General features: G+C 39.2%; 1 protein-coding gene across 2 annotated transcripts in view; it reads left to right on the top strand.

The window, feature by feature from the left end:
* The first annotated feature begins 10,368 nt into the window (after positions 1-10,368).
* Positions 10,369-25,797, top strand: part of SMARCAD1 (SWI/SNF-related, matrix-associated actin-dependent regulator of chromatin, subfamily a, containing DEAD/H box 1) — a 39,622-nt gene continuing 24,193 nt past the window's right edge. For both annotated transcript variants that reach the window (XM_065736490.1, XM_065736491.1), the window contains exons 1-5: positions 10,369-10,409; positions 10,530-10,714; positions 18,491-18,665; positions 20,558-20,735; positions 22,690-22,753. In XM_065736490.1, coding sequence (XP_065592562.1) covers positions 10,552-10,714; positions 18,491-18,665; positions 20,558-20,735; positions 22,690-22,753 — 580 coding nt within the window. In that variant the 5' untranslated portion in view covers positions 10,369-10,409; positions 10,530-10,551. The remainder of the gene's footprint in view (positions 10,410-10,529; positions 10,715-18,490; positions 18,666-20,557; positions 20,736-22,689; positions 22,754-25,797) is intronic.

Raw genomic sequence — 25,797 nt, forward strand, 5'->3', positions numbered from 1 at the left:
TTCCTTTTGTACTGGTTCTCATGGTGAAAATATAAATCTTTTATAAGCAACAAAACAAGAACACTGCATTTATATGGCATTGCGGCCATTAGTTGACAGCTGTGTTCCAGACAGCCATACCAACTTCCTTTCCCCACATCTGGGCCTGGAGATGATCTTTATGCTCTAGCTCTTGGCCTTGCCAGGTTCTGTGAGTGTGGCACGAGAGGCAGAAGGAAAGCTGCTCTTCTCAGTGCTGGCCATGACTCTCTGTGATACTCAGCACAGCGTGGTGGGCAGCAGGGGTAAGAGAACTCTTGTCCGCTACAGCTCTTACCACAGCATCACCACAAGGATTACCTAACCTCAGCAACAGCTTCAGTAACAGCAGTAAGGGGTGGTGAACACTGCTGGCTAAGCAGTGGCCTGTGTTTCCTTTGGTCCCTACATTACAGAGAGACAGAGACCAAAAAGAGAGAAAAGAGCAGATAGTGGGAGGCAGTAAAGTTTTCAGATGTTCTTCCATTCATTGTAGCTTGAGAACAAGAGTATTCATAAGCATTTGTTTTTCCTTTCTTTTCATTCTTGCTACAGAAGTGGGAACTGGGAACCTGGGGGTTTGATGCACCCGTAATAATTTAAATACAGCCCACATTGTAAACAACCACTTTCTTTTTATCATTTGAAATATACATATCAACCAAAGAAAACTGTGATGTTTTAAAATCAACTGCGTGAACACGTTTGTGCGATATGTTCATCTTGCAAAATAAAAATAAATGAGAAGGTCAAACTGTGGAAAACCTCCACAAGTTCTACATATTGTTCTTGTTAAAATCAGGTTCAAGAAGGAAGGCTGAGAATCTGGAAAGCATGATAACGAAATAGAAAAGAAAGGCAGAGAAAGAATCATAAAAATATGTACTGGGAGGGGCTGTAGGAAATCATCCCGTCCATTCCCTGCCCAAAGGCAGGATCAACTTGTAAGTACGTTGACTTTGATGGATGTTTGTCTAACAGGTTCTTAAATAAATTCTTTCTAATAATGAAGAATTTGCAACCTTAACCAGATGTTATGCTCTAGTGTTTAATTATTCCTAGGGCTTTTAACCAATTCCGTAGTCTAATCTAACCACATTTCTATGGCTTACCGCTATTCTACAGGATGCCCCAAGTTATGGATATGCCACAATGTGCAAATCCATATAACATACGGTGCAAAGAACCCTACAAAGGTCATTATTTGCTCTTTTTTTTCTTTTTCATCTTTATATGCCTTCCTGCCTTGATGCAAAAAAAATAAATTGGTATGATGTTGCTTTTATACAAATTCACACTGGCTGCAGTTCCTTAGGTTGGAGCTGAAGATGGGTACTAAGTGTTTAAAATTTCTTTTAATTTTTCTTGCCATAATCCCTCTGCCACTCAGTGAATGTCTTTCAAGCTTGTGTGGTAGCCCTTTGCAATTTAGAGCTAATGCAAAATCTCACAACACAGATAACAACAGGAAATTGTCACCCTTTCCTCAAACTTTCACATGAGAGAAGATTTTACTGGGTGCAAATACTGGGTGCAAATGCAACCTAATAACTGTAATTTACTATGGAAATAACATAATAATAACATAATAACATAAATAATAAAATAATAACATAATTTACTATGAAAATGTTTGTAACGTGACTTAAATTAATTTACAATTGCTTAATAAAAAGGAAATGTGTAAATCCCTTTCTAACTAAGTGAACTTTTCTAAATTAAAAAGGTCTTAAGATGTACTCTTAATGAAAGAGGAGATTACCAAGTTTGGCATGATATATTGTGGTTTTAGGAATAAGACTTATATAAATAAAATGAAATAAAGTGCATCAATCCATTTACAGAAGTAGAAATGAAGGAAGGAACAGTAAACCTGCAAATGAAACTGCATCTGTATTATTGTATTGCAAACCTTGACTCCAGTTTTTAAAAATCAAAAAACTGAAACAAAAATTTAGTTGGTTATAAAGAAACAAAAATATAAATAATGCGCTAATAACTTTTTTTTACTTTTAGAAAAATAAGTATATTTAGGGTTAGCTGATCTTTCTATTCAGTGCAGGCAAGGCTTCTTTTTGCACTCTATTTGCTGTAACGTTAGGTTTTAGATTTTAAAATTGTGAATTATAGACAATAGCAAGAAAATACATGTAAGTGTATCTGATGAAAGGCTGTACACGCCTTGCTCCGGTCACTTTGAGAAGAAGAGCAGAGTACGTCAGAAATTTAGTACTTCTTTTATATTAATCATGTACCAGTGAAGTAACTTTATTTGTTGAAACCCAAATTTTGCCTTAAAAGATGCTCTTAAGTCCAGTTTGATCTTTGTATCTGAAAAGGTAGCTGGGAAAAAGATCTGTTTCAGGTTTTATAAGTTCAATTTGATTAACAACAACAAAAAGGTGTATTTGCAAAGGTGTATTATGCATATTTGTTTATGCTTATTTACATATGTTTTTATTTGTTTATGCAAGCACCTGAGACATTGCTTTGGTGAAATATGAGGACTGTTATATGAACACCGAGCCAAAGAACTTTCATTTCCCGTTCATTTTTACTCTCTCCTCTTATATACCACTCAGTGTCGAAAATGTAAAGGTATGGGAGAGTTACTGTAGCATAGCCACTAAGCATGAGTTCATCCTTCGGAAATATTTGTTCCACTAGAGTCCAAAGGACTAAAATATTTTTGTGCATCCATTTTGAAGCTCATGTTCTTCACAGAATTGTTCCTTGGGAAAAAACAAAACAAACAAACAAACAACAAAAAACCAGTAATTAGACAGTGATTTTCAAGTAATTTGGCAAGACTCGTGTTCGGGACGTCGGGACGTTGTTTCCTAAGGTCCTTGGAAATGATGTATGCACAAACATCTCTGAAGGTAAGTTCCCTTTAAAGTCCCAAGGACTGGCAAATAGATGTCTGGTGTTGCTACCCCCTTTAATATCTAGTTTCTCATGCTACCTAGTTTGCTTATAAACCACTCTTGTTTTTTTCTTCAATCATCTGCTACAGATTGCAGGCTTTTATTGATAACCTTAGTGTGTTAGTAGTTTTCCTTGTAATGAACATTATCTAAATATAATATAAAGAGAAATAAAGTTTGATTATCAGCAATGTAGACAGTCCTGCTAAGGATATGGATCCGATTAATAAATCGTGGTCATATGTTTAAACATAAATCACCAAATGATAGTGTTGTGTAGAAAAGGATCTTCAAAAAGTATTTTCAAGCTTCTCTTTCTGGGTCCATTCTCAGCTTTACATAGAGCAGCTTAAGTCCATCACCCTCACGTCCTGAGATCAGCTGGTAGAATCAAACTCTAAGTTGTGTGCTTGCTTTTTCTAAGTGGGTTAAATTACTTGCAAGTAAACATTTTATGACCCGTTATTGCAGGTTTTGTTACCCAAAGGTCTGTATTATATGAAAATTCCCCACTTCTCAAAGTAGATTCTGTCATACTCAGAGATTTCTTATATTTTCAGAGCTGTGCCCAGTTTTTAAAATAACGCCTTATCCTAGAATAATCTTCAAAATGCAACTCCGTGTATATCCTGATCAGTGTTATTTTAAGAAATACTGGTGAGGCTTACTCTACCATACTGTGCATTTTACTGGTTGATAACATTAGTAATTTTGTAGTGTAATAAGAGATGTACGTCTCTTGCCAGTATAGCCAAGGTCATGTATTCAGCAGCTCAGGCAAAAGTGATTCTGATGAAGTTGCATTTTATTCAGATACGTTTAACACTTATAAGTATTAAATAAACAGTAATTACTGCTTTCCCTCCTAGCATAATTTTCTCACTCAATATTTGTTCTAAGTGGTTAGAATATGTGGGATGCCACTAAATTAGGAATGCCGAGGGAAAACAAAATTCATACCCTTGACTACATCCAATAAAGAATGAATTAAAAGCGCTAAAGACAGGTGGTAGTCCTGCCATGAGCTCTGTGTGAGTGAACCACTGTGCCCAAATGCTTCTCCCACAGGAGCAGAAGTAAATGTGAAACTCATTGAATGTTCCAATGAAACTGATAATCTAGCCTCAGAAATCTATCTACAACTCAGCATATACTTGGAAGGAACAGATCTGGACAGGAAAAGGTCCTTTCATATGAGCCATAGGCTGAAGCTCCTGTAATGAAGCTTTCAATCAGCCAGCCTAGAAAGCTAGTTCAGACTAGTCCAATTTCATTTCTTACAACATCAGGAAATGTCAACCTTTGTGTCTTTAGGTCCACACCTTATGTACCTTCTAGAGGTACATAAAAAGGAAGTGGTACCAATCCTAGTAGCTGCCACTCACCATCAAGTTGCTACTCCAGCACATGTGGAAAGCAGTAAAGTCTATTGTTTTGCTTTGTTTTGTTTTCCAGCTGGACCGAATCCTTTGCACACAGATAATTATTCCAGTGCTTGTACAGTATAATTACTTTAAGATAATGGACTTAGAGAAATTACACGCTACTTTTAAACTCATATTCACATTTTTTTAAGCAAACATTTTACAAATGTCTCTACTTTTAAATGATTTCTTTTGAATTTCAAAATCTTATTTCATGTGCAGAAAGTATTTCTGGAAAATAACTAGCAGAATTCTCCTATTTGTGCAATCGGGAATAGATTGGGTATTACTCTTTTGGGCAAGTTCAATGCATTACACTTGCATAGCAAAGCATGCTTTATGTGGGAAAGTTTTATAACAGTGATATTTAACATGAAGAGCAAGATGTAAAATCACTAAGGAAAGCATATCTAAGCATGCGGGAGCATTAACAGGTAATACCTGGCCAAAGAACTTCACTAAAGCAGACTCTCCTACGGCCTTGTATATAAAAAACAAAGCAAATGCCCCATGAAAGTTTGATGTTGCAGATATTCTAACTTGCACTACTCGCCATTATATGGTAAAATGATCTGACAGGAGACGAAATACTGATAGTAATTTATCAGTCTCGGCTCCCCAGAAATGCTCTCTGGGGCTTTGTCTTTGTGCTTCCTTTCTGAAAATAGCCTTCTTTTTTTCTACTCCTCCCAAGCGTATACACAATCTTATCAGAATGATGTAAATTCGGACAAAAGGAAGAATCAGTTTGAACAGAAATATCTAAGAACTGACATACCCTAATAGCTCAGATAACATTTACTACTTCCATCTATAGTATTGTAAAGAAATCATTTTAGAAGTGTCAAAATGGTATCTTGGAATGACTGAAGCTTACTGTAAGAAACTATTTGTTCGCTGTGATATTTAGCCCAGTTTCCTAAGGAGAACAAGCTTTCCCTGTGGCCAACTTTCTCCCTTCCTGTTCCCCACAAAGCCTTATGAAATGAGCATCCAAATTGCAACCAGATTTGATAAAAAAGCAGAAGTCTTTTCAATACATTCCTTGGAAGAGAAATGTATTGGAGCAGAAAAAAATTTCCTGATATTCAGTTAGCTTTTCAGCAGCTATTGCATATGCTATAGTGGGGCAGAAATGGTTGTTAAGAAGCACTACATCCTAAATTCAACAATTACTGCTCTTCTCTCTTTTCTTTCTTAACCAAACATTTAGAAAACAGAGAAGAGTATTTGAAAAAATCAGAGGTGGAGGAAATTAAGATAAAACTAAGATTTTTTTTAAAGTAAAACAAACAAAAACCAATTAATCTTGAGATAATATTAACTATCTCAACTTCACATTAGAAGAAATATACTAGAACAATATTTCCTAGTAAACATGAACTGTGCCAGACACATTTAAAGTATCAAACAAACAAAAAAAAAAAGAATTACATAAAGTAATGCCAGCACTGTTCTGTAAAACCAGTCTTATCCTCTTATTCTTCCTCAAAGGTTTTTATGTTTTTGTTGTCTCTCAAATACAGAAAGCTGTCTATTCAATGGACAATAAAAAGGAATACTGCCTTGGGTAAGATAGAAAAGACACAGCTCTGGGACAATTCTGACCTGAGATCTTTCTTACTCAGTAATCACTGTGCGGCTTACACATCAAAATAGTTTGGATTCATGTATTTAAGTACAGTGGGGTTGCTACAGCAACGTCATGTACAACGCACAACTCTCATCGCTTTCCCAACTGCAGCTGTAAGAACTAGTCAAACATTTTATTTATATATATATATATATACACACACACACACAATTTATTATCAAGTGCAAACTCATCTCTACTCATCAGCTTGTCAAGTTGCTCACAATTTATAACAAAGCAGAAACACCTATCGCCAATCCTATACGATATTTGAAGACAAGCCCCAACAGGCGTGCTATGGGAATCTGTGTCACAGACTGTTGATTTCATACCACTTTGATGTAACTTTGGCATGTTCTAACACCGTAGTTGAGGCAGAACATCGCTTTTTCTTAACACAGGACAGGACATCTACCAATATTCCTAGTCGTGACAGGGCATAAAAAGGGCATCAATGAACAGTAAAAGAACGGTAGTCAAAACAAAACAAGTGGCCATAGAGGCATTTTGTCTTGGTCACTGTTTACTAATGAACAACAATTTTACTAACAACTTGTCAATCTGTAAAATAGCATGCAAAATAAGGCTTTTTCCATCTGGACATACTTCTAACAGCAAACTGTTACAATTGATTTTACTTCTAACTCAAGACAATGCTTGAATAAGCATCAATTTATAAAAGAGCAATTTTAATCTGATATTTTTGTTTTCAGCTCTAAGTGTTTGGGAAGTGGTTATATATCACTGCTTCATAAACCCTCGTAATTATCTCAGAAGGCCTACGTGCTATCTGGTATGCTCATATTTATCTCTAGCAGAACAGCAAAACTGTACTTTAAGTAAAAACATGTCAAATCTAACAGCTCTCATGATGCATGTAAAGTAATTCTCTATGTAAATAGATTATTTTCAAATTTCTGCTCCCGAGGCTTACAACAAGGTTCTTTCAAAAGATCTCACAAATCACCCTTCAAAACAATAGCAGATAGCAATCTGTCAGGTCTCCTGCAAGCATTAGCTAATTGGCATCACGAGCACCTCAAGAAAAAAAACAACAACTTTTGCTTGCTTTGCTTGCCAGGAATTCTGCATAGCGTGCTAATAATACCGATACCTCCCAAGTTACCTGGTCCTTTCAAGTTCAAAGCACTGTGAAAAACTGAAATAACCTACTGCAGCGCTTTCCAGATTCATGCTAATTCCTGTTAACACAATGCTCGTTAAAATCTAACACATTCTGAAGCACTGAATTTCATCCCTTTCATTTTCACTATTTTCTTAGCTTTCACCTGCTTTCTTTTCCAACATCTCCCCCCTCCCTGCCATGCCCTGAGACTGGTTGAGTGACAGTGGGGATTCAAAAATACAGACTGAGCTGACACTAGCTGGTACGCTAGATTTTTCCAGTGCTGTCTTCCTTTCTCATATTAATATTTCTTTAGTTGACTTTAAAATCCGTCAAGCAATGTGGCTTAATGTCTATTATGCATGAATTATTCTCTTCTTGAGGAAAGACTGAGTTCAGGGTTGTATGGATTTTGAAACAGTAGATGTTTTCATGTGTTGCTGCAAATGTGCGTGAGACAATCATGTCAGACACGCTGATACTAGCGCTAATAAATTGCAAAAAAGTGACGAGCTTTGTGATGGCTATCAGATCCCAGGAGGGAGCTAATCCCGCACCTTCTGATGAAAGTGTCCTCCCAGTCCATCTTTTTTCATCTGTCTTGGTTTTGGTGCACCAACAAACTGTCCCTTTTACAGAAGTAATGAGCCTCTTAGGTGGGTGGAATATGCCTGTTCACAAGTACATTGGTGTTTGGAATGGATGATCTTGTAGGTCATTTCCAACCTTGGTGATTCTATGATTCTGTGTCAGCTGGCAGTACTCAGACCTTGGGTGACAGGCAGATCCCCCTGACCTTCTTAAAATAATCAATGCATTAATTACCTCGCATGTGAGTTGCAAAGGAGAATTCTCCTAGAAAAAGCCCAGAGTGGCTGTCTTTTTATGTCACCAGTGATTCCAGCTTTGTACTTCATCTTTCTTTAGCAGAAATGAGCCCTCATCAGATGATAACCTCAGATGATTTCTGCAACATCAGAAGTTCCACCACATGGAAACCATCTTTGCAAATCCACCTGCATCCATCTCTGTGGGAAAAATATCTTCCATTCAATTTACAAGTTCAACTTCCTATTTTAAATCCTTTGCTGTCCAAATGTTAGATTCATATCTAACCTAGAGGCAAGATATTTTTCTGGAGCTTGGTTTGGAAAGAGGTTCTTCCATATCCTTTTGCTCCTTAGAGCTTTATTATGTCACTTATTTACCTGTCCAATGCTCAGTTTGGAGTAAGAGAAGACAGCATGGAGAGACTTTAAGAGACTAATATTTTATAATATTGCCTCAAAGTTTGCTGATGAACATGTCCGACCGAACAAGTCCAAGAAAGTCCTGGCCAAAGGTTGCAAAATCCTTTGTCTAAGGGACAAGCAGATGCGCATGTCCTGGGGCAATTAATGAAAGAGAGACAAGCTGCAGCTCAGTGGCCGCTGAACACTCTTTTGTGTGGTGCTCATCTCCGTGGGGAGATAGCCATCTCAGGAGATGCTTGCCTGACATCCTAGCACAGGATTTGTCACGTAGGCAGGAAAAATGGAGGATAAAAGAGGGATCGACCTCAAGATAGGGGCGCTCATCCATCAGAAACCTTTGTGAGCTGATCCCTGCTGCTGAGCTCCCTCCTGGGCCTGCTGCCTGAGACATGCTGCTTTCTCCTGGACCTCGCCGCTCCTTCGAGGTGTTCTACCGTCTGAACCCTCACGAGTTGATCACTGTTTGCTGCTTCCCGGAGAGGCCTTCTCTTAGGAGAGACCTCAGGAGCTGATCACTGCTCGCTGTTGCCCCTCCTGGGGTTGACCCCTTGCTGCCCCTCCCGGTGCTGATCCTGCGCTGCTTCTTCTGGGCTGACCCGGTGCCGCTTCCCCAGGACAGCTGCTTGCTGCTCAGGGCTGCCCGTCGCTGCTGCTGTTCTCCCCGCTTCTGCCACCCCTGCTCTTCTGCCTCGGACCGTCGGAGCCGCTTGCAACCGGACCGCCCCTGGGATCCTGACTGGTGACTTTCCCTGCGATGTACAAACCCTTGCTTCTTTCCTATCTTTCCTGTCGCTTGCCTTCCCTTCCCCATGACACCTTATTGGTAACAGTGTCCACTTTCCCCTTCCCCATCTCCCTGGTCAATATTGGTTATAAACTGGCCGGACCAACATTTGAACCGCTGCTTCTTAATCTCACGCCGGGTATACACATAAGCAAAGAACCTCGTCTCCCTCCTTTATATTGGAGCGTGACAGAGACACAAGAGCGCAGACCACTTCTCCTTGCTGTTCTCATGACAGAAATGGAAGGAGAACTGGAATCAGGTACAAATGAGTTGGATCACCTGCTTGTGCTGATTGTACATGAATGTTTGCTGTGAGGTATCACTGAGGTTATAACAGCAAAGGGAGCACCAGACGGCTTCCTTGAGAGTTCCCTTGAGGGTTACAAGACTTCACCGTAAGAACAGAAACGCACAGCCAAGTCTTACATTGCAGACTACTGGTGACAGCAACAGAAAGAAGCATCAAAGTAGAGCTAAAGCACACGTAGGTGGCATTTCTGGAAACACCTGGCTCCCATCCAGCATTCAGGCTGCAGCACATCTGCCAGATGGCACGCAGCTCTGCGGGTGCACCCTGCCCCTGAGCCACTGTGATGGATGGGGAATTCGCTTCCTTCCTATTTCTTTTTCTTTCTCTTTCTCCCTTCCTTCCTTCTCACTTTCTCTCTCTTTCCTTCTTTCTCTCTTTCCGTTTCTTTCTCTTTTCTCTTTCCCTCTTTCTCTCTCTTTCTTTCCCTCTCTTTCTCTTTTCTCTCATTTTTTTTTCTTTTTATTACTGTTGTTGACTGCCCCTGAAGCGCTTTGTTTCACATGTGGCTGCTTCAACTGCTGGTACCTCTCAGCCTTCAGTACTGCGGGCGATCTAAGGTCACTACTTCAGCCCCAGCAACCCTCAGCGCCAACGCTAGCGAGCTCCACACGCCGACAGCAAACTGCCCGCGCGCCCGTGGCACGATTATCCCTTCATGCAGGACTGGATGCTTTAACAGCAGCAACTTTCTGTTCTCCACCTACACCGCCCAACCTTGGCCCCCAACCCCTCCACTGCACTGTGAGGGGCCGCCCCCGCGGGGCAAAGCGCACGCGTCCGCAGCGTGGGCGCGTTTTTGGGCGGTGACGTCACATCAGAGCGCCGTGTCGGCCGGCAGCGGGACGGCGCTGCGCCGCCGTTCATCGGCGCGTGCGTGGTGTTGAGCCTCACCGCTTCTTATTCCGTGTGGGTCCTGATGCGCGGCAGGTGCGTGGGCTGAGGGGCAAGATAAGTGGTAAGGTCGGCCCGCGTGGTCTGCGCGTCCCTGTGGGAGCGTGGCCCTCCTACAGGATGAGCTGAGCGCGTCCCGTTTCTCCCCGCAGGTGGTGAGGTGCGGTGGGCCGGCTGGCGCGATGAGTCTGTTCAACCTGGATCGCTTCCGCTACGAGAAAAGGAGGACGAGTGCGGAGCAGGACGGACCGCCTACAGCTGCAGCCCAGGCCCAGGAGGGCAGCCCTGCTGCGGCAGGAGGTGCAGCGAGCAGCAGGCCCGGCAGCCCGGCCTCCAAGGCAGCAGGTGAGGCAGGTGTTTTGTGAGCAGTGCGGTTTGAGTGCTGCATGGCTGAAAATGAAGTGCTCTGTATTTTTGTGCTTTTGTTTTGCTTTTTTTTTTCCCCATTGTTCATTTTGTTAAGGTGCTTCCCTGTATGTGTGTGTTTCTGCGAAAGCATCCTTGCAGTGCATGCTCTGCTGGAGGCTGTGCATCTATGGTTGCATTGGTAACCTGAAATTAAGTTATTTCAGTACAGTAAGCAGGCTGCGCTTGAAATACACAAAACATTCCTGTTTATTGGTGTTCATTGTAAGGTGTAGTGAGGCCTTGTTTGAGAACTTTTGAATCAAGGCCTGGACCACTGATTGGTCACCTGAGGTGAGCACTGAGTCAGCTGCAGGAGCACAGGCGAAGGCAGTGTACCTGTGTGACTGGAAGGGGTGGAGTCTGGCTACACCTCTCCCAGGCCCTGTTTAAGGGCTGACCACCACTGGGGAAGGATCTGTTGTTGGAGATCCCTTCCCTGTGGAGTTGTTGGTGAACCTCCACCATCTGGAAAAGGTAAATCTCTCTTTATTCTTTGTCTGTCTGTTCATCATCCAGATAAGCCTAGCAAAATATACCATCTTCCTCACTATTTCTTCTGAGTACCACTCTTTTGAGTTATTCACCCTACAGGCCTTTAAAGGATGTTGTCTGTAAATGCAGCGATGCATAGAGTAACTCTTCCACTGGAGTCAGATGTATGCAGTGTGCACTATGTTATATAAAGCTGAAACCAGGCATTTGCTCTTGCTTTTGTCTTTCAGCTTGGCCTCGTTTTACCGAGATGTGTGCTGCTTGTTATCAAAAGCTGGTTGTGCTAATAGCTCTGCAGCAGTGTTTGTCCCCTTTTCAGGAGATAGGTTGTGGTTTTAATGGGAATCTAAAAAAGAACTACCTTCCTCATATAGGAGTTGATCAGTTTGGCTGATACGTTGGAGGGTTACTAGTTGTGTTTGGCTTCATCAGTTGATACTTAGTGGGCAGCTATAATGGCTGTCAATTATGTAATCACTCATGAACTTTTTTTCCTTGTTATACCAGCAGCTTTTCAGTTGCTGAGGGTGTGGGAAAAGAAGAACAGCAAGCATTTGTTGGTGTTGATTTTACACTTCTTGGATGTTCTTATTCTGTATGACTTCTGATACAGGCATCAATATGGAAGTGGTGTCGCAGAGATCAGACAGGTTTTCATTATGCTTTTAGGTAGGAGTGACAATATCCATAGGTGTTGCTTAATATCATTTGTTTTGCATGCAGCTTACCCTTGGGAAACTGCTTATTGTAGTGCCTTATCTATATGATAAGAGAACTTTTCCTGTGAAGGAGTTACTTTTTCTTTTGTGGGTGTGTCAAGTGATGCAATAGTATGTTATATTTATTTTTCCATGAATTTGGAAGTTGTGCAGGTTTATTGTTTTCAGTATCAATGAAGGCTTTGTGTTTATAAATAAAGGAATCAAAACTTGGACTTGATAGTTACTGCATAGGTAGAATGAAGGATGGATGGAGTGAAGGGGAAGAACACATGGCCTAGAGATGCATCGGTTTTCTTCTGAAGAGTACAGGTATTTGAAGTCATAAAGGCAGCCTAAAAAAGGTTCTGTTGTGGACGGTTATACAATAATGAGAAAAGTAGCAAGAGGCAGTTGTGACCAGCAATAAATCAGTCGGATAGAGGTGAAAGGCAAGCGCCTGATTTCAGTAAGATATCATGGATTTATCTGCTGATGTAAAACAGGTGCTTTACTTAACACTTAAAATTTAGTTGTAATTATTAGTACTTATATCAGGGATATCAGGGAGTACTTGTATCATTTTCATCTTTCACAGTGAGTGTTTAAAGAATTTATGCTTGTTTGATGTCTTTTTCCTCACATTTGCACACCATTTCTATGCAATGCATTTAAATAAACTACTGTAAGAATTGAAATATTTCCTTAAGTTGATAGGAGTTAATTGAAAGTGAAGCTTTCAAATTCTGTCTGTCACATGAGATACCTAAGTGTAAATGAGTAAACTACATTGTTTTAGCAGTTGTACTTTTTCCTTGTTTGCTAAATGGCATTAGTAAGGCAGAATTTTTCAGTAAGTTAAGTACCTAATTTCTGTATTACTGTGGAAAAGATGCAGAAAGGACCTGTTCTTTGCACTGTTCTCTCTTCTGCTGAATACTGAAGTGAAAGAATTGAGTTGCTTTGTTCAAGAAGTCATTTTCATCAAAGTAACTAAAAACAGTATACTCTCGTTGCTCCTTAAATCATACAAAAGCAGCATTTCTACTGCGCTTGTCTTTAGAAGAAACACAGTGGATTTGTGAAATATTGACATGTGAAGCTAAAGGGTCGGATGAAGTGAAGAGTGTTCCTTAGTTCATCTGTGCAATCCAAAGCAATTGATAAAGTAGCTGGAGATGTTTTTCTTTCTGTATTTGATGTCTTATGTTCATTTGGTGTATGTCAAAAGAGCTTTAAAATCAATAATGCATGTCTGACTTTACTACATGGTGAAGCTGTCTTTTTAATTTTCAGTTAGGCTTTTTTAATTATTTAAGTAGCTTGGTTTACTAAAACGGCAAGATGGCTCCAGTTGTCGTGACAGAGCAGAGCTGTGGTAAAGCCTCACACAGTAGAAGAGTTACAATGAAGAATTTCAAAATAAGATTATTCTGTAAGTGTACTCATGAAGCTTCAATGCTGCATGGAAATGAAAGTTATAGATGGAATTAAACCACTGTATAAAACCTGTTTTTGATGATTGACTGTTTTTGTTGCTATGCTTTCTGTATAATTTAAGCATAAAATGCAAACCACTGAACTCAGAGGTTCCAGTGTTGCCACATTGTTGCTTGCATTGGGACTGATTCTCCCTGGTAGTCTCATCTGTTACCATTCTGTCGGTGGATGGAGCAAGTCTTGTCTTCTATTATGTTCAAAGAATATCATTCTTTCTAAAGCATTTCTGAGAAAAGTTAACACCTTCAGCACCTATTGAATTTTTCTTCCAAGGGTTCATGGAAAGATACTCTGACCATTTAAAAGTGATCTCTTTAAGAAGCACCTCAGACTTCTTACTACTGTTTAGGATTACTCTATCAAATGCTAAAAAGACTTCTACTTGAAACAAAAAGATTGATTAGCTTGTCCGCTTGAGTAGCATGCCACTTCCTGAAATGGAGTAGGAGTTCCCTTCTCATTTGACAACTAGTTTGTTGTGCTGTGGTACTGAATGTGGTAAGCCTCAAAGTTCTGCCTTGGTTTTCTTTTTGTCTGGGGGAAGAGAAGGACTAGCCTTGAAAATGATGTGTTTTAGTTGTTTTTTTTTCTCCCTCTCTGAGTAGGGTTACTTCAGTGTTTTCTTATTTCTGGCCTTAGAGTCAAATACTGATCCTGTGATTACAGGCATTCTTTAGAAGTCCTCTTTAATCATCTGCAATCAGGGAATTGTGCCTCCAGTAATTATGTGCTGTGGTGATAACTGTTTAAATGATTACTGCTGTACAGGGTTATAATTTGCTCTAAATGTGTTAGAACCACTCCTCTTACTACACATGTGATTTACTCTTTTTCCTTGAATTCTCTTGCTATGGGATTCTGTTCAGTGGAATAGATGGAGGAGGGAATTAGTGTTTTTTCTGAGAGGGAGAAAGCCTTTTCTGGTCAATTCAGCATTTCACAGTTATGAGAGTTAGGAGCTGTCAGGAAGAGAGACTGGTATTTAAACTGCTAATAAATTGAAGAGAGGCAAAGTGAAGCAGCAAAATAAACTTATTTAAATCTAAACTTCTAAGGCTTGTTGTAAGGAATAAAATAACTTTTCAAGTTGTCTTATTTTTGTAAACTTAGTTTAAATCCAATAAGGATACTTAGTGAAGCTTTCATACCTGCCAACTGCTTATTGCCCTACTTGCAGGAAGGGTTTGTTTGAAATACACTTGTGAAAATGCCTTATCCGTTCTTTTAATTCAGTAGAGCTGGCATGTCTCATTAATTATACAGATGTTTCAATGTTTCTGTTCAGTTCTTCTCATACATCTGTCAGTTCTGTGCTGTTGTGATAGCCATTGTTTTGCTAGCGCAACTTGATAACTGTGAGTTTTATGCTTCAGAATTTTTGATAGAGAGGAATTACCCACATCACTAGGCATGTGAGCTTTAAGAAATTTGGTACACTAGAGAGAAGAGGATGTGCATGATGCTGTACTGGTGTGCTGAGAATCTAAAACACATTTATGTAAGGCCTTTAACTGACAGTTGTATCATTAATACTCAGCTCCACCAAGAGTTCTGTAGCTGTCTCCTGGACTTGCCTTCTATAGTTGTTTTGGTTTATTTCCTCATTCTGAATTCAGATTTCACTGCAGTAGGAAATGAATATGAATGAGGTTTTTTCCCACCTATCTGCCATCCCAGTTCAAAGTATATTCAAGTCTGTCATCATTCATAATAAGATCAAGTTGTTATATCATGCATGGTTTTGGTGTTCTATCCTCTCACAGTGTAAATCAGAAGCTGTTAGCAGTGGGAAGCTCCTGTTAGTTCAGTACTGACTGTACAAATGGAATTTGCTTTGTTGTGTGCAGAGATGAGCCTTTCACTCCGTGACTCGTGAGGAAGCACAGAGGTGGGTGGGAGAGCCCCAGCACCCAAACCTGTCCCACATACTCCCATGGTTGTCATAGGAAAGCTGTCAGTCCCATGGGTTGACTGTGATGCCTGTCACTGTAAGCGGAGACTCTCAATGGTCATAGGAGGCTTATGAGGGCACGTGGGCTTTTTTTGGATCTTAGGAAGCTTTCTTATGGGATGGTTGGAAGGGAGCCAAAGGTGGAGAGGGGAAGGGATCAATTTGAGTAGGATCAAGTGTAAGGGAAGTAGAGGAATAAAGGGGGCTAAGAAGGGCAACTCTGTAGCTGTATCCATTTGACTGTTGGTGAATGGCAGGCTGGACTAGCCTGACAGGAGATAAGTGGCCTGAGAAGCCTGGTAGAGACCAGAGGCTCCAAGTCACTCGTCTCTCTGTGCGTGAGGCAGATCATGGTGGCGGCATCTTGAAATGGGAAGGCACTGAAGCGTGCTGCCAGGTTTTGTTTGGGATGCAGTTGTATTCATCTGAAGAGAAGTCAGAGCTCTGATTTGTCAGAGTGACAGTTGTTGAGGGATTTGAGCAAGGATGGAGGCTTCTGTTGGTAAGGGTGTGTTCTCAGCTGATCCCTCAGACTGATTATGATGCCTGTTGTTCTGTAAGGGGAACATGAGGTATAGTTTCCAACTGTGTCTTACTGACAATAAAAGCTACCTGATTCCTGAATGTTGGCAAGTATGATATCCTGCCATGCCACATTCAGGATGCTAGATGTTATGTTTTCAGTCCTTGTCGTTGCTCATCTCTGGTTACTGCTTGTGGTTCTGCAACAGAGAAATGAGCATGGGCCAGGTAGCAGCAGCAGCAGATAAGAAGCAGAACTCACCTGTAGCTTGATAAGCAGGGTGTTCTTTGGTATGGAAAGAAAGATAAAACCTGTGTTATGCCGGTCAAAACAAAATATGGAAGTGTCAAGGTTTCTAAATTAAACTATGATTTACTGTGTGCTTTTTTCTTCCTATTCTATTTTCATCCTGATGGATTGTTTATGTTCCATGTTTTCTATAGAATCTGTGCTATATGTAGATAAGAGCTTCTAAAGATGGACTGTAACTTTTATTTTTTCTGAGTTGTAATTGAACCCTTATTTACATTTTCTTATGGATGCTAAAGAAATTTGAGTTAATATCATGTCTGTTTAATTGGTGCTCATACTGTCAATACTTATTTTCTTTATTTCCATTTTCAGTTGTGCGCTATGATACCATGTTTTTTAATTTACTGAGTCCCTTTCCCTTTTCAGATTCAGTATCACCTAGTAATTTCTAGTTTCTAGCAAATTCCTGTGGTGGTGCTTTTGGAATTTATCTCTGTTTCCATGAAACGCTGCCACAGTAAGTTCTTTCAAGTTTATTTTCTACAAGATTACTTTTGGACAGTAAATGTTCTCTGCAGCTGTCTTGTTCTCCACTCCACATATTCTTCATCTTTTCTTCAGTCATGTACCTCCAGGGTTCATAATTTGTCTGCTCTTAAATAAAATACTTAGCTTACTGTTTTGTGTTCAGTAGTTTTCTTCAGCACAGGCTGTTAATGAAGTTGTAGAAAAGAGTGATTTTTAGAATATGTGGGACTAGTGCACTGGGTCAGGCTATGGTTCTTGCTCATAGCTTCTGCAAAAACTTCAATTACTGTCATGAAGTGGAACACTTAAGAGGTAGCAGTTGTGTCCAAGTATTTAGTTCCGTAGTGTGAGTTTAATGGTGCAAGAGATGTAGGGTCTACTCATTTAAGTTCTTGTGTGTAAACCAGAGATTTTTTTGCTAGGGTTTTCTAAAGAAAGGTGGCTGAACAACTCCAGCCTTGGTACGTGGCAGATAGAGCCTTGTGCTTTAGCTTGCCTAAGTTCATATGGGAACATCAGTTCCCGATTTTCTGCCATCTAGTAGTGTCATTCCCTTTCTGCAAGACTGATAGGCATAAATCAGCCATCCAGAAAACTGGCACATTTGTCTATGTCCTGATCAGCTTGGAAGTAGCTCCGAAGATTTTGCAGATGGATTGTTTTGCCAATAATGAAGATGTACTTTATTAGCTTCAAATACACAGCTTTTTAATCCTTATGGTTTACAGTGTACAAACTTTTTGACATTTTATTTCAAACAAATATGAGTCAATTTTTATCTGGTTCATAGGTTCATTAGGTTGGAAAGGACCTACAAGATCATCTAGTCCAACCATCCTCCTGTCCCTACCCAACTACTAAATCCAATCCCTTAGCACCTCATCTAAACGCTTCTTGAACAGCGCTAGGGATGGTGCTTCAACTACCTCCCTAGGCAGGCCATTCCAGTGCCTGACCACTCTTTCAGAGAAAAAATGTTTCCTCAGGTCTAATCTAAATCTTCCCCGGCGCAACTTGTGGCCATTCCCTCTCATCCTGTCATTATTTATCAGGGAGAAGAGGCCCACCCCCTCCTCACCACAACCTTCCTTCAGGAAATGGTAGAGCGCAATAAGGTCTCCTCTGAGCCTCCTCTTCTCCAGACTAAGCAATCCCAGCTCCCTCAGCTGCTCCTCATAAGCCTTGTGCTCCAGACCCCTCACCAGTTTTGTTGCCCTTCTCTGAACACGCTCCAGGGCCTCAATGTCCTTCCTGTAGTGAGGGGCCCAAAACTGAACACAGTACTCGAGGTGCGGCCGTACCAGAGCTGAGTACAGGGGGACGATCACCTCCCTGCTCCTGCTGGCTACACTATTTCTAATACAGGCCAGGATGCCGTTGGCCTTCTTGGCCACCTGGCCACGCTGCCAACTCATAATAAGCTGAGCATCAACCAACACCCCCAGGTCCTTTTCTTCTATACAGTCTTCAAGCCATTCTGCCCCAAGCCTATAGCATTGCATGGGGTTATTGTGGCCAAAGTGCAGGACCTGGCACTTGGTCTTATTGAACCTCATAAAAGTAAAGAAGTATTGAAGCTCTGGTAAAGTATTGCTTTGAAGAATGCTGCTTAAGGAAGTTCTCTGCATGAAGGTGTAAGTTCTCTTTAAATGGTTGCTGTATATAATGAAGATGTCATGGCTATCTGATGCTCTGAGTATAGATAAATATTTAGAATTCTAACTTAAAGTCATTTTCTCCCATCTTTTCGCTTATTGAAATGATTATAGGGTACTCCAGCATCCCAGAAACTCCTGAAGCTGAGAGAACAAGAGAGCTGTCTTATTTCAAGCATCAAAGAGGGGTGCATTTCCTAGATGTATCTTCAGACAGTGAAGATGAAGTACCAAGAAAAGTCAGTTCTTCAAAAGAAAACAAGGCTCCAAGGAGAGACATGGTTTTTATGTAAGGTTTAAACTCGTAATATTTATGCAAGTTGATGCAGTGTCTTTAATTGTAACATTGAATTCGAAATAATACGCTGAGGTTCTGGCTTTACAGTTTGCAGTTTCACTTCCCATAACTAAAGGTACACTAAGTGTCTTCTCTGAAAAAATGGTTTATGAGCAAGGCATTCTGTGATATGAAGTGATCCTTCTAATGTTTATTATCTCTTTGCAACTCTCATATTCTTTTGTTGTCACTTGAAATTGTACCATTATGAATACTAGCTTTTTATTTCAAAATAAATTGTTTTTCTAATGAAACTATAGTGGATTAAGAAGGCAAACACTGCTTCAGTATGCAGTATAAGAATTTTTGAACCAAAGTATTACATACTGAGCATGTAGTTATGTTATGCTTAGTGAAAACTCTTCCACATTTTGGAAACGTGGTTCTAAATAAGCTGAAAGTTGAATTAAATATGCAACTGTCTCTTTTTTGGTTACTAAAAAAAAGGAGCATTGTGAATGTGGGAGAGACAAGATATGGGCACATATCTGGCACAGCCAGCTGGAATGATTTGAAGAAATCAATGCTATTAATTAGCTGCAAGTTGTGTCTGTGATGAAAATGTGCTGGTTGTCCATATTCCTTAACTGTATTTCTTCCAAGCATCACAGACTGGTTTAACCTATGTATTTTCTTAACCTGTCAGAACTGTGGTTAACTTTAGTGGGAATAGCAATGGGTCTTGAGCCTGATTTTTTTTTTTTTCAGTCCATATGGAGACCATGCTTTTACAGGATCTTGTCATCAGGAATGAAATAGATAATAGCAGCAGAGAAAAGCACTGACCTGAAACTGCTCATTATTTTTTTAATGGATTTTTCCTGAAGTTTCAGCCTCAGGCAGGTTGTGTGCACCATGTTGACGTGTGTGCAGTGCTGTGCAATCGGAGTTAGCTGCTTCTGGGGTCAAGTAGTTTTGGAAGCAGTACAATAGGTTTCGTGTAGTGTGGAGCAGAATCTGGTAAACCTTACAGGATCCAGCTTGCTATATCCACGCTATTGTGTGATTACTGGCAGAGAGAAACAGGCAGACACCAAAGCACCTCACAGTGGAACTGATCTGTGTTTGTCTTCTGGTTTCAGCTGTGACAGAGCTGATTTTCTTCACAGTATCTGTCATGATGCTGTGTTTTGGCTGCTGAAGAAAAACACAGGTTAATAACGCAGCGTTGTTTTGGGGTTGTTTTGTTGGTTTTTTTAATGAGCTGAGAATTAGAACAGGGAATTGATTCCATACCTAGAAGGCTTGTTTTGTAAAGAACTCGTCTCTGTTTGCCTGGGCAGAGAAACACTGCGCTGTTTGAGACTAACTAGGGTGTTCCAATAATTCAGGTATCTAAAATGATGAACTGTCTTGAGATAGTTTGTTAAATTTACCAGTAACTTACAAGAGTAAGTCATGGCATTTTCTGTCTATTCCTTCATCCTCATGCTGAATTGAATTACGTTTACTGGCATGCAGTAATGTATACCAAATAGGTATGCTTTATTTTGTTCGAGGTAGGAGTTGTCACTTTGGGTATAAGCTAGTTCAGGGTCACGAAGTGCATGTGAATGGATTATTCTTTAAGAAAGGAAGCTGATTTTGACTCTTCTGTTTTTCTGTGATACATGGAGTTTTCAAACAGGTGGAGAGGGTAACATTTTTACTAATAAATTTTTTATAAAAATGTTTTATATGCTTTTTGTGCAGAAACGTTTAAATATATATTTTAGAATAAGTTAACCTTTAATATGGATTTCAGCTCATGTGATCCTGTTTACTTGCTTATACAATGACTCTCTGATAGAACAAATATAAGAAACAAAAGTTTTAATACTTTTCCTTCCCCTCATACATCATAGCTTGGAAGACTCGTCAGATGATGACCAGCCTATGTATGAAGTACAGCAGGTGGCTTACGTAAACAGTGGGGACCAACTAGTTGACTTGCAGGAAGATACAGAGGAGAACATCTTAAGTGCAAAGCTACAAACACTGAAGGAGCTTTTTCCTCAGAGGAGTGACCAGGATTTGTTACAAGTAATAATGCTCTGTTATTTATTTTGATAACTATTCTGTAGGCTGTATTCCTATACTTTGGGCATTACAGCAGAGAAGAGCCTTAATTCTTAATAGTGAAAGGATATTTGAAAGTAATGTTTTAGGGCAACTATAGCTGTAGAAGTTTTTTGTTTGTTCAAGTGCATGTATGTATAAAAGTATTTGTTAAAAATCATTCCTTCAACAGTGAATTCTCTATTTATTTTGTCTTGACATTCAACCTTACTTTATAATTATAACTATCTTGATTGATAGCTTCTGATAACTGTTGGAATGAAGTTAACTGGTAGTCATCTTCAATAGATGAAATACTTCCTTCACTTTCTTCCGCTTTAATACTCAAAGCCCTCTATATTAAAGTGGGGTAAAAAGAATGTCTGAAATTACTATAATTTATTATGATTATGTTGCTGTATAAAGCTGAGACGCTTTGTTATTGCCCAACATACTACATGGGTTTACCATGATATTACAATAAAATAACTACAGTAAATTTATCTTCAGTACAGTAGAATGTATCTTCAGGAATGTTGCCTCTTAGGGCTGATATTTAACTAGTTTTTCATTAACTTTACTTTTCAACGCCAGATATGTTTAATCTTTCAAGTTTCCTGATTGAACTGTCATTAAAAAGTAGAGAAATAATTTTTTTTTGTTAAGCGTTGGTTTGTGTTTTTTTTTTTTAGTGGATCAAGCTTTAAGTTTAGACACAAGGAAGAAATAAGGGCTTGCAAATAGCAGTTTAGGATTTACTTTTTTCTTCTCTTGCAGAAACTAGGCTACAAATATCCAGAGCATATGATGTTTGATGGACCACATGGAGTGTATTTAAAGCAATGAGTGGTCACAATTCATTGTAGCTTAGAAACTATCTAGAATTGACACTTGAATGGTGTGTCTGATGCAGTGTTGTGGCTTCAGTGAGAAGCTACTTCAAGGGTGGTTCTGTGTAGTGCTTTGTAGCGTTGCTCTAAGGAGAGCGTAGAACAGATCTTTTATAAAGAGCGTTTTGTAGTACGTAATGCGTGTCGAACCTTTTTTCCCAGTGACTACAGCATTGAGGGAACATGGAATAATAGGCAAATCTCATGTTTGTTTGTGAAGGACCTGGGTCAGCTTGTCCTGACAAACCTTCCATGACTGGTGAATGTTGTTAAGAAGAACTGTAGGCAGTACCTACTCTAATCCTTTCAAGATGGAGATTATAGTAAAATTGTCAAATGTGGACAGATGCTTGGAAATCAGGTTTCCTTATACATAGGCTTTGTCTGTATTTGTAACCATTAGGCCATTTGCTTCTCTTGAAGTTGTCACAATTGAAAAAGGCAGTACTTATAACTCTCATTCAATTAATTTGTAGACGTTTTCTGTTTTAAGATTACAGATGGATGGAGAAAGAAAATAGAGTTGCATGGTTGATCATCTAGTGGAGTCATGGTTTAAATTTCACTCTCATAGTCTCAGAAAGTCAGTCACCATGACATAGCATCATATACAAGCTTATTGATGTAAGCTGTTCATCTTTTTGGATCATTTGACTTTGTAACAGTAATAATTTAAGGGGTTTTGAAAAAGCAGTTCAGGTAAACCTTAAACCTTCATGTTATACTTATGAAATAGGAAGGATGGCAGGGGAAGCGGTAATAAATGAGATTTAGAAACCTACTGGAGAACAGCTGAAATAAGATTTCCAAATACAGCTGATGTGATTGTATTCAGAATATATAATTAGTAATCTGTTAAGTGTTGGTTTTGGATTTTACAGTACATGTCCTTTTGATTTCAAATTTTTTCAAATTTGAATTTGAACGTTTGGGTTTTTTGTCTTTTATTCGTCCCAATTGTGTTTCAGTCCTGCTTGTTTATAACTGTTATCCTCTGTTCAAATAGCTGTTAAATGGTAAGATTCAATCTGATTTATTTTTTTCCATAGTTGGTAAAGTCAACACACTCAATGGATGAAGCAATATCTGCTTGTTTGAAGTTCAGTGATGAAGGTATGTTTAAAAGAAAAAAAAGAGGGGGAGGGAAATGCACTTTAGAAACTACAACCAAATTAGTAAATAAAGTAGTTGTCAAGTAAACTTGAGGCGTGCAGGTGATAATATTTGGAAAGTGCTAAGACGTACATTGCAATTTATTCTATTTGTTAATTGTAATAGCACAGAAATGAAGCTACAGACTTTGCAGTGGGAAACATGAGATGTGGATACAGAGCAAAATCTGAAGATAGAACAAAAGGGGGGATTTATTCTGTGTGGCTCGTGATTGCTGATTGGAGTCTTGAGTAATTTTTGTTGTTACTGTTTGCTTCCTTCTTTCAACAGAAGTTGAGGTGAACAGTAATAGGTTAAAGATAGTAGTTCTGAATGTTGTATGTGAGAAATCTGATGTGAAGAGTTATGCTGGAGTAGGTAGCTATTTCTAACTTGTGTCAAATCTTACCTGTGTCAGACTGTCAAAATTTTCAGTGTGAATTCTAGACTCTTAATTCTGAGTAAGAACTACTGGTCTTCAACACTAGTTTACTTCTGTAGTAGAAGATACCCCCCCAAACACAAATATGTTCTGTGCCCTCAGCTTGCTTAGGGCATTCTTTTTATGCATCTGAATCCATGCAGAGACTCATGGTGTTATCAAAGAACCCGAAGATGTGGGAATGTATAGAAAGCAGTAAGCATGTCCATGTCAACCCTTCAGGCTTTGGGTTTCTTTGATAATGCTTAAGTCTGGAGCTGTTTTTAATCACTCTTGATTTGTATTTGGTGTTATTTGATTCATGTGTTTTTTTTATAAAGTATCCTATCGATTTGAAAACTGCCTCTAGGAGGCTCATGTGCTGAGGAGGACACAGTTGTACTTCATTTGTATTATAAATGATTTTTGGTTTATAATATTATGATTCAGTTCTCCCTGTTGTGCTTGCCTTATTTTCATCTTTAGATATCTTATATGATTCAAGTCTTTACCACAGAAAATTTTTAAGGAAAAAAGTCTGTTTTAATGTTTTTAACCTAAGTAGTTTATCTGATTACTTACTGTTTAGGGTTTATCACTGTGTATACAATCAGATTCTGTTGATGGGACTTATTTGATGTTGACAGTGGTGACAGGGAGTTGAAGCTGACATATTTTTGAGGGACATGCTACTTCTAAGCTCTGCTTCTTCAAAAATTCCATCCTGGAAAATAAAGACATACTTTTCAAGGATTTTGGTTAATTTTAAACTGCTATTAGATCTCTCATCTCTGAATTTAGTTATGGTTCTATGTCTGAACTAAAACACTTTAATTTCTGGTATCTATACTATCCCTTCTGGCCGTTTCTTATGATATAAGAGTATCCAGAGTTGGAAGAGACCCACAAGATTCATCAAGTCAAACATTTTTGTGTTAGTTTGTCTGCTGCTACACGTGCTTTCAGTGTGAAAGCCCAAAGAAGAATCTTGGCAGCAAAATTCTCCTCAATCACAGCTGTTATAGAAAATATTTAGTAAGGAATGAGCATGCCTGAAAGTGATGGCATAAATCATCTCATTTTGGATACATTTTTCTTTTTAAAGTGGAGATGCTATTGAACATCTGCTAATCCATGTCAGTTTATGATATGTTTTACTTATGAAGTGTTGAGTGGATGAGAAGTGAGGGGCAAGATGAAGTCAGGTCTCATGCATTCAGCTTCCATTCTGAGGATTTTGTGTCAAACAGTCACAAGGCTTCTTCATCCTTTCAGTTCTATGCTTCCTTAACTTAGGAGGCAATAACTATATACATGTAACTTGTAAAGTGGATCTCTTCAGAAAGTTATTTTTCAGTTGTGGATGTGATTAGTTTTGTAAGTCCACAGAATGATTTGTGTAGTTTTATGTTGATGGATTCCTGAGATCGTGGTTATTCAGATCCTCCACTGTGGCTTAATTGTGACTAAAATTGCCGTTTATCAGTTTTACCTATTTTTAAATCGAAGACCAATGATCATTCAGCCTATTACTTCAAAGGAGGGTGATCTTAGAAATACACTGATATGGAATCTGTTTATTTTTAGGGCTGAGAGAATTGCATGATCTGTTTTCATCTGCAGTTAACCACTTTGAATACTGTTCTGGTTGATGTTAGTGTTATAACTCTTAAGTTTTTTATTGCTTTTTACAGCAGCAACCTGATGAATCCTAGCCTTGATATTAAGACAAGGCTAAGATGTGGTTCTTATCTACTAGCATGTTTTTTTTTCCTGACTATGTTGTTTAAATGAGCATCTTTGACAGAGAAGCAAAGCACATCCTTCTTTGAATGCTGAAGGAGACTATCTTTGTCAGCATATTTGCAGGGTTCTTTTGAGCTATGTGTCTTCTGTACGTTTATATTGATCTACAAAACACTTGCTTTGGAAAGTCTCACTAGTAGATACCTTTGTCTTGCTAGATAATTCAGTTAGTGAAGATTTAGTTACTTCTGCTTTGCTTCTGCTTCTTTGAGAAATGTTAATTTTTTTTAGTCTTATTTACTGCATCTCGTTCTCATCAGTGGCAGTGAATGAGTCTATTAGGAAGCTTTATATGAAAGCAATTTCATACAAAAGTGTTTGTACAAATAAGTAGATACCTTGTTTTTTCAGAACTAAAGCTATTTTGATCTTTCAGACTGTCTTAAGGATTTGAAAGCGTGGGTGCTGTGCGTGTGTGATCAGCTATGCTTGTTTGCTGACTGTCCTTTCCCTGTCTGGGAGGGGAGGTTCACTGCAGATGCTGATGTAAGGTGTCAGAGCTCTGCTGGCAGTCTTCCAAAAGATAGACTGGCAGCAATAAATCAGATCATCAACTAGGAATATTTAAAATTTCTGCTGTAGTGAGTAGAGAGCAGTCATCTGGTAACAGCTGTTGCTTCAGCCAAAGTTAATGTGGAGAAACAGCAATGATGTGGTTTGTGTTTTTTTTTACTTCGTGAGCTGTGCATAGTGGCAATTGAAATTGCACTTGACTAGACAGATCTAAATGCTAAGACGATAATCTCTGATAATCACCCAGGCCCAAAGGTATTCATAA

Source organism: Cyrtonyx montezumae, unplaced genomic scaffold, assembly GCF_038088225.1.
Source record: "Cyrtonyx montezumae isolate F1298 unplaced genomic scaffold, pur_monq_1.0 scaffold_2, whole genome shotgun sequence".
NCBI lineage: Eukaryota > Metazoa > Chordata > Aves > Galliformes > Odontophoridae > Cyrtonyx > Cyrtonyx montezumae.